A 13,734-nucleotide genomic window follows, 5' to 3' on the forward strand; every position below is an offset into this window, starting at 1 on the left:
ACACACACACACACACACACACACACACACACACACACACACACACAAACAAGGAAAAATGAATAAGAAGGAAAAACTCAAACGGGGTATTCCTCAAAGAGGCAGTAAAAGCTCACTCACAGAGCTTCACTGAGAGGAGCAGCAACTGTGAAAGAGGAGAGCTGCTGAGCCACTTCTCCTGAAGAGAAAGTGAAAGTTAGTCTCAGCGACAGCAGAGCTGCAGTCGAGACAAGTCTCTGTTTCTCTCTAAAGAAACATTCAACTGAATCCAGCAGCTTCTTCTCAACAACAGAGTCTCTGACAAACTCTGGTGAGTTCACTGTTCTACAGAGAAACTCAACATTTGGTAAAAAGTGAGTTCAAACCAGGATCCAGAACAAAGAACAAAGTAGCAGCAGATAAACTAGGCCTGCTAGAAGCTACCTAGCCTAGCTGCTGCTCCCTTTGGATTGTCCAAACACAGAGAACAGCATCTGATTTAATGTGTGGATGTATTTATTGAGTATAGAGGTACAACGTTGATGTTTTATCACTTACATAACTGTTCTGTACTTTGGTAAATATCCTTGAACTTCAAACCCTTTCCTCTAAACGTCACTGTCTCTGTAGTTCCTGCTGTCTGTCTTTGTGAGGAAGTTCAGCTGATAATATTTACTGTTTCAACTCAAACACTTCAGCTCGACTCAGACAGGAAGTTCAACTCACATTGAGACTGAGGTCCAAATATGTCACAGTAAATAGTAATATGTTCAATATTAAAGTGGAATTAAAAATGTTTAGGCTCCTTACAAATTATATAAATTCACTCTAATAACAATATATAAGCAGCAGGGTAGCAGTATTATTATTTAATATGTGATGTGACAGTAATGGAGCACTCTGTGTTTATAAATTATATTTTGTGATCACCTTTCTAAAGTACTCAAACCCTCTTCTGTAGTGGTTCCTCTACAGTAGGTTTATGATGATGGCACACACACAGAGACCCACAGAGTGTAAACAACACTTGACACACTGTTGCTGCTGCTAAAGATATAACAGTTTTGTTTTTTCACACTTGTTGTCCTCAGAGTGTAGATATGTCTGCTGCCAGCTGTCTGCTGACTGAAGATCAGTTTCTGTGCTCCATCTGTCTGGATGTGTTCACTGATCCAGTCACCATACCATGTGGACACAACTTCTGTAACGCCTGCATCACTGAACACTGGAACGTTAATGTCCCCTATCAGTGTCCCAACTGTAACAAGCTTTTCTACACCAGACCTGAGCTGCAGGTCAACACTTTCATCTCTTTGATGGCTGCTCAGTTCAGGCACAACAGAAAGCCTGCAGCAGCAGCTCAGAGCAACAAGCCGCCAAACCAGGAGAAGTTCCCTGTGACGTCTGCACTGGAGCCAAACTGAAGGCCCTGAAGTCCTGCCTGGTGTGTCTGGCCTCCTACTGTGAGACTCACCTGGAGCCTCATCTGACAATGCCAGGTCTGAAAAGACATCAGCTGATCGACCCTGTGGAGAACCTGGAAGGCAGGATGTGTACAAAGCACGATAAACAGCTGGACCTGTTCTGTAAGACCGACCAGATGTGTGTCTGCATTCTCTGCACTTATTCAGACCACAAGACACATGATGTTGTTCCTCTGGAAGAAGAATATGAAGGAAAGAAAGCCGAGCTGGGGAAGACTGAGACTGAAATCCAGCAGATGATCCAGAAGAGACCAGTGACGATTCAGGAGATCAAACACTCAGTGGAGCTCAGTGAGGAAGATGCAGACAGAGAGATAGCAGATGGTGTTCAGGTCTTCACCGCTCTGAAGGAGTCTGTTGAGAGAAGCCAGGCCGAGCTCATCGACACGATCAAAGAGAAGCAGAGAAAGACAGAGAAACAGGCTGAAGGCTTCATCAAAGAGCTGGAACAGGAAATCTCTGAGCTGGAGAAGAGAAGCACTGAGGTGGAGCAGCTCTCACGCTCTGAAGACCACCTCCACCTCGTCCACCTCCTCCAGAGCTTCAGGACCCTGAACACTGCTCCACCCACCAAGGACTGGACAGGAGTCAGAGTCAGTCCACCTTCACATGAGAGGGCTGTGGTGAGAGCTGTGAATCAGCTGGAGGAGGCGCTCAGTGAACAGATGAAGAAGCTGCTCACTGAGGCCGAGCTGAAGAGGGTCCAGCAGTCTGCAGTGGATGTGACACTTGATGCTGATACAGCAAATCCTGAACTCATCCTGTCTGATGATGGAAAACAAGTTAAACATGGTGATATGAGGAAGAATCTTCCAGGCAATCCAGAGAGATTTGATACTTGTGTTAATGTTTTAGCAAAGCAGAGTTTCTCTTCAGGAAGATTTTACTACGAGGTTCAGGTTAAAGGGAAGACTAACTGGAATTTAGGAGTGGTCAGAGAGTCGATCAACAGGAAGGGAAACATCCCACTGAGTCCTCAGAAAGGTTACTGGATGATATGGTTGAGGAATAAGAATGAGTACAAAGCTCTTGCTAACCCTTCAGTCCGTCTCTCTCTGAAGCCTCAGCCTGAGAAGGTGGGGGTGTTTGTGGATTATGAGGAGGGTCTGGTCTCCTTCTATGACGTTAAGTCTGCAGCTCTTATCTACTCCTTTACTGGCTGCTGCTTCACTGAGAAACTCTACCCATACTTTAGTCCATGTCTTAATGATGGTGGTAAAAACTCTGCTCCTCTGATCATCTCTCCTGTCAATCACACGGAGTAGAACAAACACTTGATGTTCTACAGAGAGACGCTTTCATTTAATGTAACAAATCTATATTATTGGTGATTTACGGTGTAAACATTATTGATTCTTCACATTATGATCGATGGGTTTTTTCTATTTGTCTGTAAATGTATTTCTACTCCAACACACAGATTTTAATGTAGAAAATGAGTCAACAAAATCTAATAATAAAATATTCAGCTACTGTTACCCTGGAAGAAACGTTTAGTATCGTGTTATTTGTATTTAATACAGTCGTCCTCGCTGCAGACTGTTTCAGAGCCGGAACAAAGTGAACAAATCCTCAACAGAATAAAAACAAAGAAACTTAACTTAATTTGTATTTTACATTTAGTCAAGTACTGTATTTAAGTACAATTTTAAGACTTTGTGTATGTGCACTTTGTTACTTTTTACTTCAATACATCTCAGAGGCAGATATTGTACTTACATTTTTAAAACTATGACCTTTTTTAACACTTTTTTCGACATGCTATACTTTGACTTTTTTATGACATTTATGACTTACGGGTTGTCTTTTAATCACAACGTTGCGGTTGATCCCCAGCTTCTCCTGTCTGCGTGTCCAAGTGTCCATGAGCAAGACACTGAAGCCCAAGCAGCTCCACAACCCACCGCTCTAAACCTGCTGCGGATCGGTTAAATGCAGAGATCTATTTCCATGAATGTGGCGATTGCAATAAAGTTCTAGAACACGACTTCATATGATTTACTATACTGGACTTTTTTTGTACTTGTTATGAAAAAGTTTGAAAATAACATCCAGCTTAAAGTTGTATCTCAATTATCCGTATCATTGAGTTTCCTTACTCAACCTGAAGCTGCCCAATGAAAGCGTCAAACATTTGAAGCTTCAGGTTGTAGTGAGACACAAATACTATATTGGGTAGTTGACAATTAACAAGTAACTACAGCTGTCAGATAAATGTAGTATTAATTTCTTTTATTTTCAGTAAGAAAATCAAAACAGTTTACTTTTGTCAAGAATTTTATTGGAAATTTATACAGTTTTTAAATGTAAAGTAAAACAATGACAGCTTAAGCCAAATATTCTCCAATAAATACCTAAAGAGGACATTTTTGGCATGATAACTTATCTGATGACAGAATGAAGTTGGAGGAACCAGGCTGTAAAACGCACAACACTGCTTCACCAGGTTGGAGTAACTGCCTGTAGTTTATTTACACAGCACCATCTAGTGGTAACCATTGACATGTTTTTCACAACCTTCCTGTACACCACAGAGTTTCAGTTCAATCAAACTTACAGTTTCTCAGGCTTCATTAAGACAGAGAGCACGGCCCTGTTCCTGCATCGACTCCACGGACCGAGTGACATAAAGGCTTCTTAAAGTTTTAATTCATGGCAAAACAAGAGAAGAGCACGAGTGAGTTCAAAGGTTCTATATAAAACAGAATTCTAGGAGCAACAGGAACAGAAAGTGCACAGGTGATGTGATGTCGAGGTGGATAGGTGGAGGTCGGGGGTCGTGGCGTTGAGCGTCACAGGCTCTGGCAGCACTGGAGTTTGTTGCCTTTCTGTCCGTCAGTGGTCGGGGGGACACTTATGTCCACCACGTTGTTGCCCGGAGACTCATCGTGAGCAGATCGGTCCGCTATCTGCTTCTGCGACACGATGCGGTAGATTTCTGCAGAGGGAAAGTCATGAAAAACACAGTGATGCTCTTGATTTCTTTAAACGCCTTATAAATAGTTTAATCTGTGTGAGCTGAGGCACTGCTGGGCACATGCTCAGTTGTAGGAAAATAAAACCTTTTATTAAAACATTAAGCCAACTGTACAGCTTAAAGTATTTCATTTTTCAGACAGGGACAGATATATTTGCTGTTTTTCTACTTTAATTCAATGTCAGATGAATCCTTCAGAGATCTGTGCTGACAAACTAGTTGTTTGCTCTTTGATTTAATAAATATGTAAAAAAATAAATACATGTCAGAATGTCATAAAAAAGGTAAAAAGTTCATATAAAATGTCTAAAAAAAAAAAAAAAAAAGTCACGTTAAAAGTCACATTATAATTCAGTTGTGGTCCTTGATAGTGATCGGTACGTACAGAAGTACAAACAACCAGAAAACATGATGCCTTGTCAAAGAATGTCACAACAAAAGTTATAAAAATTGTCATCGTGTAATATGGCTCAAAAAAATAAAACCTCATAGTGTAGCATGTCATAAAACAGTCATATAAACGTCGTCTAGTATAAAAATGTCACAACAACATCATCAGAGTCATACTTTGGCATGTCATGAAGAAGTCATGGTATGGTATGACAGACAAAATGTTTAGCGGGACGTATGTACCAAATGTAGAGAAATTCCCTCCGGGCGTTCCTGAGATTTGGCATTAACAAGGATGTGACTGACGGCACCAAAATCAGTTCGTCCATCAGTGCACAAAACTTCACTCCAAGTGTTCCCGAAATATCACGAGAATATGACGGACTTTGACCTTTGATTAACAAAATGTCATCAGTTCATCCTGGAGTCCGGCGGTGGACATTTGTGCCAAATTTGAAAGAAATTCACTCAAGGTGTTGATGAGAAAGAGACGGATGTAAGGAGACAGAATGCGTCCGAGCCGGCGAAAGCCGTGGTCATTAAAAGTCATACAAGAGTCACAGCTCCTCTTTCAGTTTGTGTGCACGCAGTTTGGCAACAGAAGTACGGCGGAGTGCAAGAGTTGTCAAGCTATGCAAGGGCATTAACCACCGACAAATATGATGTAGGAAAACAAAGATTTGAAATCCGGGACCGTCTACATTCATTTCAAGACGGCTCAGGTTGTATTTCTTGTACTACGAGCAACTACGGGCGCATTCGGCAGGAAGTCTCAATCTAGCACGGTCACTCATTAAACTGAAACACCTGTTGCTCTGAAACGATCGCGATCCTGTCTCAGAATTCAGTAGAACTCGAGTCTGCTGTTGGATTATCGACTGATAACTGAACATGCAGAAACCAGACATTTAGATGCTGCCAATAGTTTTAATTTAATGTTTAAAGCTTGCCAACTCGTCGGGATGGCTGCTCACGCATGCTCACGCATATTTATGACGACGTCGGCTGTAAAAAGGTGTAAAAAATTTAAATCATGTGGCGTAAAAATTTCGTTTAAAAATGCTATATAAAATGTCATAAAAAGTCACATATAAAATGGATAAACACACAGCTTTATAACTGCAGCAAATTGTTATTATTGTTGTAAAATGTCAGATTTGGTTGTTTACTGGATGTAATAGTTGTGAATAAAAGGTGCAAAGAGACTGAGAGGGTAGAAGATAAAAAAAAGAAAGGAGACAGAAATTCCTGAGAGAGATATTGAAACAAAGCCGGGAACGTTAAGACCATGTGGTCTGTTTAACGCTTTCAGACCTGGTGTGCTTAGAAGGATCTGGCTTTTGAATTTAAACAATCACTAAATAATAATGATCTCAACCCAAATGTTAACCACGCTTTCCACTGTGTGTTTGCCTGGCAACCACATTCAGTACCTTGCTCAATAAATTGTTGCATTTTTGGTGCCTTTTATTATTGATGATGACCATCAACGACCACCACTTTGTAGCATCATTGGACCAAATATTTTATCCGATATTCCATTTTGCAAATGATGAGATCTTAAGAGTTACGTCTCATGAGCTACAGCAGCACGTCTTGCTTTTCCTACCTGTTAAAATGTTCTTGAACGCCTCCTCTACATTCGTGGAGTCCAACGCAGACGTCTCAATAAATGAGATACTGTTCTTTTCTAATGTGGGAAGAGAAGAAAGATAAATATTGAGTATTTCACAGACTACGAGAGCGGATGTTCTTACTTTATCAGCACAGCGCTTGGTGGTTTACCTGCGAAGGCTCGAGCCTCGTCGGTGGGCACGGCCCTGAGGTGGCGGAGGTCGCTCTTGTTCCCGACCTGCATGATGACGATGTTGTTGTCGGCGTGGTCCCTCAGCTCCTTCAGCCAGCGCTCAATGTTCTCGTACGTCAGGTGCTTGGCGATGTCGTAAACCAGGAGAGCTCCAACTGCCCCCCGGTAATACCTGGTGAGAGCATAAAACCAGATGAATACAGTAACTATCCCATCTTTATTCCAGTGGAAGAGTTGCATCAATATACAGTGGGTACGGAAAGTATTCAGACCCCTTTAAATTTTTCACTCTGTTTCATTGCAGCCATTTGCTAAAATCAAAAAAGTTCATTTTATTTCTCATTAATGTACACTCAGCACCCCATCTTGACAGAAAAAAACAGAAATGTAGAAATTTTTGCAAATTTATTAAAAAAGAAAAACTGAAATATCACATGGTCATAAGTATTCAGACCGTTTGCTCAGTATTGAGTAGAAGCACCCTTTTGAGCTAGTACAGCCATGAGTCTTCTTGGGAATGATGCAACAAGTTTTTCACACCTGGATTTGGGGATCCTCTGCCATTCTTCCTTGCAGATCCTCTCCAGTTCCGTCAGGTTGGATGGTGAACGTTGGTGGACAGCCATTTTCAGGTCTCTCCAGAGATGCTCAATTGGGTTTAGGTCAGGGCTCTGGCTGGGCCAGTCAAGAATGGTCACAGAGTTGTTCCGAAGCCACTCCTTTGTTATTTTAGCTGTGTGCTTAGGGTCATTGTCTTGTTGGAAGGTGAACCTTCGGCCCAGTCTGAGGTCCAGAGCACTCTGGAAGAGGTTTTCTTCCAGGATATCTCTGTACTTGGCCGCATTCATCTTTCCTTCAATTGCAACCAGTCGTCCTGTCCCTGCAGCTAAAAACACCCCCCATAGCATGATGCTGCCACCACCATGTTTCACTGTTGGGATTGTATTGGGCAGGTGATGAGCAGTGCCTGGTTTTCTCCACACATACCGCTTAGAATTAACGCCAAAAAGTTCAATCTTGGTCTCATCAGACCAGAGAATCTTATTTCTCATAGTCTGGGAGTCCTTCATGTGTTTTTTGGCAAACTCTATGCGGGCTTTCATATGTCTTGCACTGAGGAGAGGCCTCCGTCGGGCCACTCTGCCATGAAGCCCCGACTGGTGGAGGGCTGCAGTGATAGTTGACTTTGTGGAACTTTCTCCCATCTCCCTACTGCATCTCTGGAGCTCAGCCACAGTGATCTTTGGGTTCTTCTTTACCTCTCTCACCAAGGCTCTTCTTCCACGATTGCTCAGTTTGGCTGGACGGCCAGGTCTAGGAAGAGTTCTGGTCGTCCCAAACTTCTTCCATTTAAGGATTATGGAGGCCGCTGTGCTCTTAGGAACCTTGAGTGCTGCAGAAATTCTTTTGTAACCTTGGCCAGATCTGTGCCTTGCCACAATTCTGTCTCTGAGCTCCTTGGGCAGTTCCTTTGACCTCATGACTCTCATTTGCTCTGACATGCACTGTGAGCTGTAAGGTCTTATATAGACAGGTGTGTGCCTTTCCTAATCAAGTCCAATCAGTTTAATTAAACACAGCTGGACTCCAATGAAGGAGTAGAACCATCTCAAGGAGGATCAGAAGAAATGGACAGCATGCGAGTTAAATATGAGTGTCACAGCAAAGGGTCTGAATACTTATGACCATGTGATATTTCAGTTTTTCTTTTTCAATAAATTTGCAAACATTTCTACATTTCTGTTTTTTTCTGTCAAGATTGGGTGCTGAGTGTACATTAATGAGAAATAAAATGAACTTTTTTGATTTTAGCAAATGGCTGCAATGAAACAGAGTGAAAAATTTAGAGGGGTCTGAATACTTTCCGTACCCACTGTACACTTGTTTACACAGAGAGAAAATAACTCACGCTGAGGTGATTGCTCTGTAGCGTTCTTGTCCAGCTGTGTCCCAAATTTGAGCCTTTATCGTCTTGCCGTCCACCTGGATGCTGCGGGTGGCGAACTCCACCCCGATGGTGCTCTTGCTCTCCAGGTTGAACTCATTTCTTGTGAAACGGGACAGCAGGTTACTCTTCCCCACTCCGGAGTCTCCGATTAGCACGACTGGAAACAAAAAAGGCACAAAGACATTGAAACAGCAGCCCTGCAGTAATTTGACAAACTGTAAAATAATATGTAAGGAGTGTTTTTCACCTGGAAACAAAACAAATTGAAACTCTTATCAGGGTAAAGGTACGAGGAAAGGCTCGATAACTGACGCGCCTCATCTGACCTGCACGAATTGAAGCTCCTGCAGTAGCTAACCAGCAGGTCTCCATTTTAGCAAAACTACAAAATGAAAGAGATTTAACTATTGATATCACAGAGACTAAAGTCCCATCACATGATCTGCGAGATAGAAGATGCATCACTCAGTTGGAGCCGTTGGGACTACAGAACCACTCAGTTGTACGGTGGTGTCACGGAGTGAAGCTTCTCTTGCCTCATAAACAATCTTCGGCTGAGTACAGATACCGTCCTGCAGAGAGCAGCACCCAAACCCCACAACAACAACAACAACACCGACTTCTTTTGGTCTTTATTTACGGTAAGTAGCGGCAGCTGATGACAAGTTTGACGACATTTTACTCCACCCAGTTTAACCTCAAACAATAAACCTTGATTTGTAAATGACGATGCACATTAACAGACTAATGTGCCACCGGATAATTACAGACATCGATGATGACAGTTACACAAAATGCACTAAACAGCTATCATTAAAGGACGGCGCTATTTTCAGGTTATCATTCAGCCATTTCCAGGCAAAGAGAAAGTGCTGACCTGGTTTTACTGCTTTCCTTTCCGTGTGGAGAAATCATTCTCACACTTTGCCCTTCCTGCTCTTTGGGAAATCTGACTCCACAGTTTCTCAAGGCCTCTGTTCCAGTCATCAGTTTATCTAATCAGCTGCCACACTGGCCCGGGCCTCTTATTCTCCTGTACTTTAATACTATACTTACTAGATAGATGTGATAAAGTGAACTCCTTAAGTATTAAAATCCCTACATCTAACCTTCAGCCTATGATTTGGCGTATACTTGCACATGTAAACCACTCGCTCTCCTGTTAACTGGGCTAACTTAACGTTACTAAAGCTTGTGAATCAGTCTTAGAGCAGCTTCTTCCAACACATTCGACCAGTTTCACTCAGTTAAGCGCCATCATGTGACGTTGTTGTGGAAAGACTGCTCCAACACAACAACAAGCCGTTTCCTATTCAGACAAATGCCACTTCAGTTAAGATAGCAAGGTCTGAAAACCAGAAAGAATCATGCAATCAGTCGCATGCGTGTGTGAGCGAGTGTGCCTCTCTGTCTGTCCACAGCTAATCCGGCATTCTGCGGGGGCAAACTCCATAATATTTTGGGGTCGACAGTTATGGCTGCATGCTCAAGGACCTCTAGTGGTTACGGTGACTCGTACTATTTCAAAACACCTTTTATGGTTCTATACTGCCAGTAACTGCCTGCTGACCCCTTCAATAACTGCTTTTTACTGGCCCCCCCCGGCCGGTAGAGGCCCTTAAAGATAACACAGCTGAGGGCGGAGATCTGCACTCTTCTGATTTAATTATCTGTTTAGTTTATATCCATCTATGCAGATTCTGGTTTTATTTTTTGTATCATTATTATTTTTAGTATTTTATGACATGCCATATCTTCTAATCCAGAGATTTCTTATACTTGTACGCATTTCATGTTAGTAGATTTTATACATTTGTTTACACAAAAAGGAGGTCAACACATGTTATCAGGAAGCTAAATTCCAAGGAGTAAAATGTGACTGATTATAATTACTTGGGAGTGTAAATAAGCCCTTAGCCTTCAAACAAAGAGGTGTTTGGCAAATACACACCTGAAGCAGCTAACGGTGTCGAATTTAAAACCAAAGCCACAACAAGAGTTTCCTTTTTATTTGGAGTGAGTTTCCTCAGGTCCACCACAAAGGGAACTCCTCGTTTCCTTTTGCATTAATGCACCTGATCTTAGATTTCAGTAACTATGCCACTGTCGGTGCTTTAAAGGTGTGGTTGTACAGGTGAGGACATCTGATAACACCTAACCTAAATAACCACACCTTTAAAGCACCGACACGCGCCGTTGGGCTAGCTTACAGTTAGCTTAGCCGCTAACCACCAGCTGATATTAACGCTGACCACTGACGGTGTAACACGGTTAGCATGCATGCTAACCTCACGTTTACTCGCTAATTAACACCAAAACCAGACTATCTACTAGCAGTTTGGGTTCCACTCACTTTTGAACAAGAAGTCATACTCGTCGTCTCTGTTCCCCATCGTTTGAGAAGTAACGTTGATCACCTTTTTCTGAGATTGCGGTGATGACAGAAAAGATATCTCCCCTCCTGCTCCAAAACCAGCAGGGTGTGCTGTGCCAAGATGAAGAGAGCAGAGCCGTTTGGAGGGAGAGTTGCGTTTAAGCCACACAGTCACGTGACTTGCCGGAGGGCAGCCCAGTAATAGAAGCGTCATAGAGTAGAGATGAAACGATTAAATCAAGTTAAATTATATAGCACATCTGACACAACATGCGTAGACTTCATGTAATAATAATAATAATAATAATAATAATAATAATCAGCATCATAATATAAAAAATAATACAAACATAATAATAATCATCATAATAATAAAAATAATAATAAAAAAAATTATTTAAAAAAATAAAATAATAATAATAAAAAATAAAGTTTTAAATGTTGACCTGGCTCTGTCAAAGCCTTGAATGCTGGCAGGAAACTGACATAAAACCCATACAAATCGATGGACTCAACAAATAACACCAGAAAATATACATTACTTACCTTGCTGCTTACACCAACAGATCCCAGATCTGTCTTCGTACACAACACCTCTGCTGCTGCTATGGAGGAGCTCCACTGATGAGGAAGCTCATGAGTGCTGGAGATGGTTTACGTCCCCCGGTGACGAAAAGCAGATTGTGATAACATGCTGTTAAGGATGCTAGAATTAAATAAAGGTGTAGCAAGACAACATGTCACTAAAATAAACTAGACATTTAACTGAAGAGATTTTCATACGATCTTTTGATTGCAACTTGTTCCAATTGGCTCTTCAGCTTCTTTCTTAAAAACACATCCCTGGTTCTCCATGAGCGATTACAAGTAATATGATGCTCATATATTTTATATTGATAAAACCACAACGAATTCATCCAGCAGAGGGAGCTACATATACATTTTTTCCTTTTGGACTCTCACCTATTAGGTTGGTGGTGGAGCTAATTTTAACCACCTTATGTACAGCTGGGTAGTTTGTTAATTGTAATTAATTAAATTCACTTTCTGGTGAGTTTCATGCCGTATATAACCAGCTACAGCAAAATGTTCCCGCTTGATTAGTTTCAGTGGGGCACACAGCCAGGTGATTTCCATCCTTGTCAAACACTTCCATAACGTGCACAGCTGTCTCACCTGGGGATATTTTTAAAAGCACCCGCCCACTCCACACGCATTGACCAATCAGCGGCGAGGACGCTGCGCACAGGTTCCCTCCTCACTTTTAATATACAAGAGCGATTTACCGCAACCAGGCAGAAGGGCTCAGACAAATCTGTATATAAGCTTTTTATGTATTGTGGACATCGACCATCATGATGGAAAAGCTAACAGCGCGACAGAGGAGCCAGCTGCCCACCTGTTACTATGAGGGATACCTGGAGAAGAGGTCGTTCAGAGATAAGGTAGTGCATTACAGAACAGTTTGCTGTATTTTGTGCTAAATCTGTGAGAAACACTCTCGTCTGTTTGTGGAATAGACTGCAAAATAAAGCTTATTTTTATTAAGATGTTTGTATATTTAGGTCATCTGCGGTGGTGGAATAAATACTCCACTACAAGTAAAAGTACTGGATTCAAAACCGTACTGAAGTAAAAATATGTTAGTCTTATCGTCAAGATATGCTAACAATATCAAAGGTCAAAGTAAATAGTGTTCAGTAAAATGATCACTGTCAGGGATTTATATAATATATGATGTGTATGTTGCAATTCGCTGCTGTAGATGTTATCAAAAATACATATTTTTCCTCTTACCTGTGGTGCTATTTATTAATCAAGATAATCAACAGACCTTGTTGTAAGTAGTTTTATGAAACTGGAAAATATATATATAAACATACATATATGTTATAGATTAAATTAAATTTGCCAGCTGCGGTATTAAAGTGATGTACACGTTAATTTGTAGAATATCTGAGTAATTCTTCCAGCCCATGGCTGTAGATGACTGCTTATGTTTGAAGTAGGTCTGTTGTTGTTGTCAGTAACTCCCCCCCCCCCCCCCTCCCCTCCTCTCCTTTCGGGAGGGAGACAAAAGTGACTGACTGGCATCTCAACAATGTGCAGATGATGTCAGGGTTCTTCACTCCTGTCAACTTTGACACAACCTGAATGTCAGAGCCTCTCAGCACGCGTTTGAGAACTAGACTCATCATGTGTATTTTGTGCGGAAGAGGAGCTCTACTCTACTTTCCATCAGTATATAAATAAGGAGGAAGTATAATAGTTAATACAGCGGTCTAGAAATACACTTAATGCACAGCAGCAGGGGAGATCAGTTTAAGTGTTGTTTTCTGTGGGCGGAGCCACCTGTCACTATATAGTTTCTGTATATAGGCCCCTTTTTCACAGCAACCACATGTCTTTACAGGGTAAAGACATGTGTAATGAATAACATGAATTATGCCCCCTGGTCCATTGGTCTGGTGTTGTGCATACACTAAATAATTACATTTACTCTGCTATGACACGTGTAAATGGCTGCGGTGAAAAAGGCCCATTGTGAAACCCTTTGACTTGAGGTTTTCAGCAGATTGTAAACAGCACACAGCATCTCTCCAACTGGTCTGACTGCTATTCAGCTCATTGTGCCGTAAAGTTTTAGGTTAAGACGCCAACCTGCACAACAGGTTTTTGGAAATAATGAATCATGTGTTTGCTGTTCTGCCAAAGCCCTTACTATATATGTATATATATATGTGTATGTATGTATATATGTGTGTGTGTATGTGT

At 41.6% G+C, this 13,734-nt stretch overlaps 1 protein-coding gene and 1 pseudogene across 1 annotated transcript; one reads left to right on the plus strand and one right to left on the minus strand.

The window, feature by feature from the left end:
• The first annotated feature begins 293 nt into the window (after window positions 1–293).
• LOC116394903 (E3 ubiquitin-protein ligase TRIM21-like) lies at window positions 294–2,941 on the plus strand (annotated as a pseudogene).
• Window positions 2,942–3,722: 781 nt separating this feature from the next.
• LOC116394905 (ras-related protein Rab-11B-like) lies at window positions 3,723–11,080 on the minus strand. Its single transcript, XM_031868290.1, has 5 exons — window positions 10,939–11,080; window positions 8,547–8,742; window positions 6,616–6,809; window positions 6,440–6,520; window positions 3,723–4,401 (listed from the first exon to the last, which is right to left on the minus strand). The coding sequence occupies exons 1-5, from the start codon at window positions 10,976–10,978 to the stop codon at window positions 4,256–4,258; spliced, it is 657 nt and encodes a 218-aa protein (XP_031724150.1). The 5' UTR covers window positions 10,979–11,080; the 3' UTR covers window positions 3,723–4,255.
• Window positions 11,081–13,734: the final 2,654 nt, after the last annotated feature.

Source organism: Anarrhichthys ocellatus, unplaced genomic scaffold (assembly GCF_004355925.1).
Source record: "Anarrhichthys ocellatus isolate YVR2014 unplaced genomic scaffold, GSC_Weel_1.0 scaffold42, whole genome shotgun sequence".
Taxonomy (NCBI): Eukaryota; Metazoa; Chordata; class Actinopteri; order Perciformes; family Anarhichadidae; genus Anarrhichthys; species Anarrhichthys ocellatus.

Excerpts from the sequence above, each read along its gene's own strand:
- LOC116394905 (XM_031868290.1), bottom strand. The coding sequence starts at position 10,978 with ATGGGGAACAGAGACGACGAGTATGACTTCTTGTTCAAAA. Across the intron at positions 8,743-10,938 it reads GTATGACTTCTTGTTCAAAA|TCGTGCTAATCGGAGACTCC; the intron begins GTGAGTGGAACC and ends TTTTGTTTCCAG. Across the intron at positions 6,521-6,615 it reads CGAGGCTCGAGCCTTCGCAG|AAAAGAACAGTATCTCATTT; the intron begins GTAAACCACCAA and ends TTCCCACATTAG.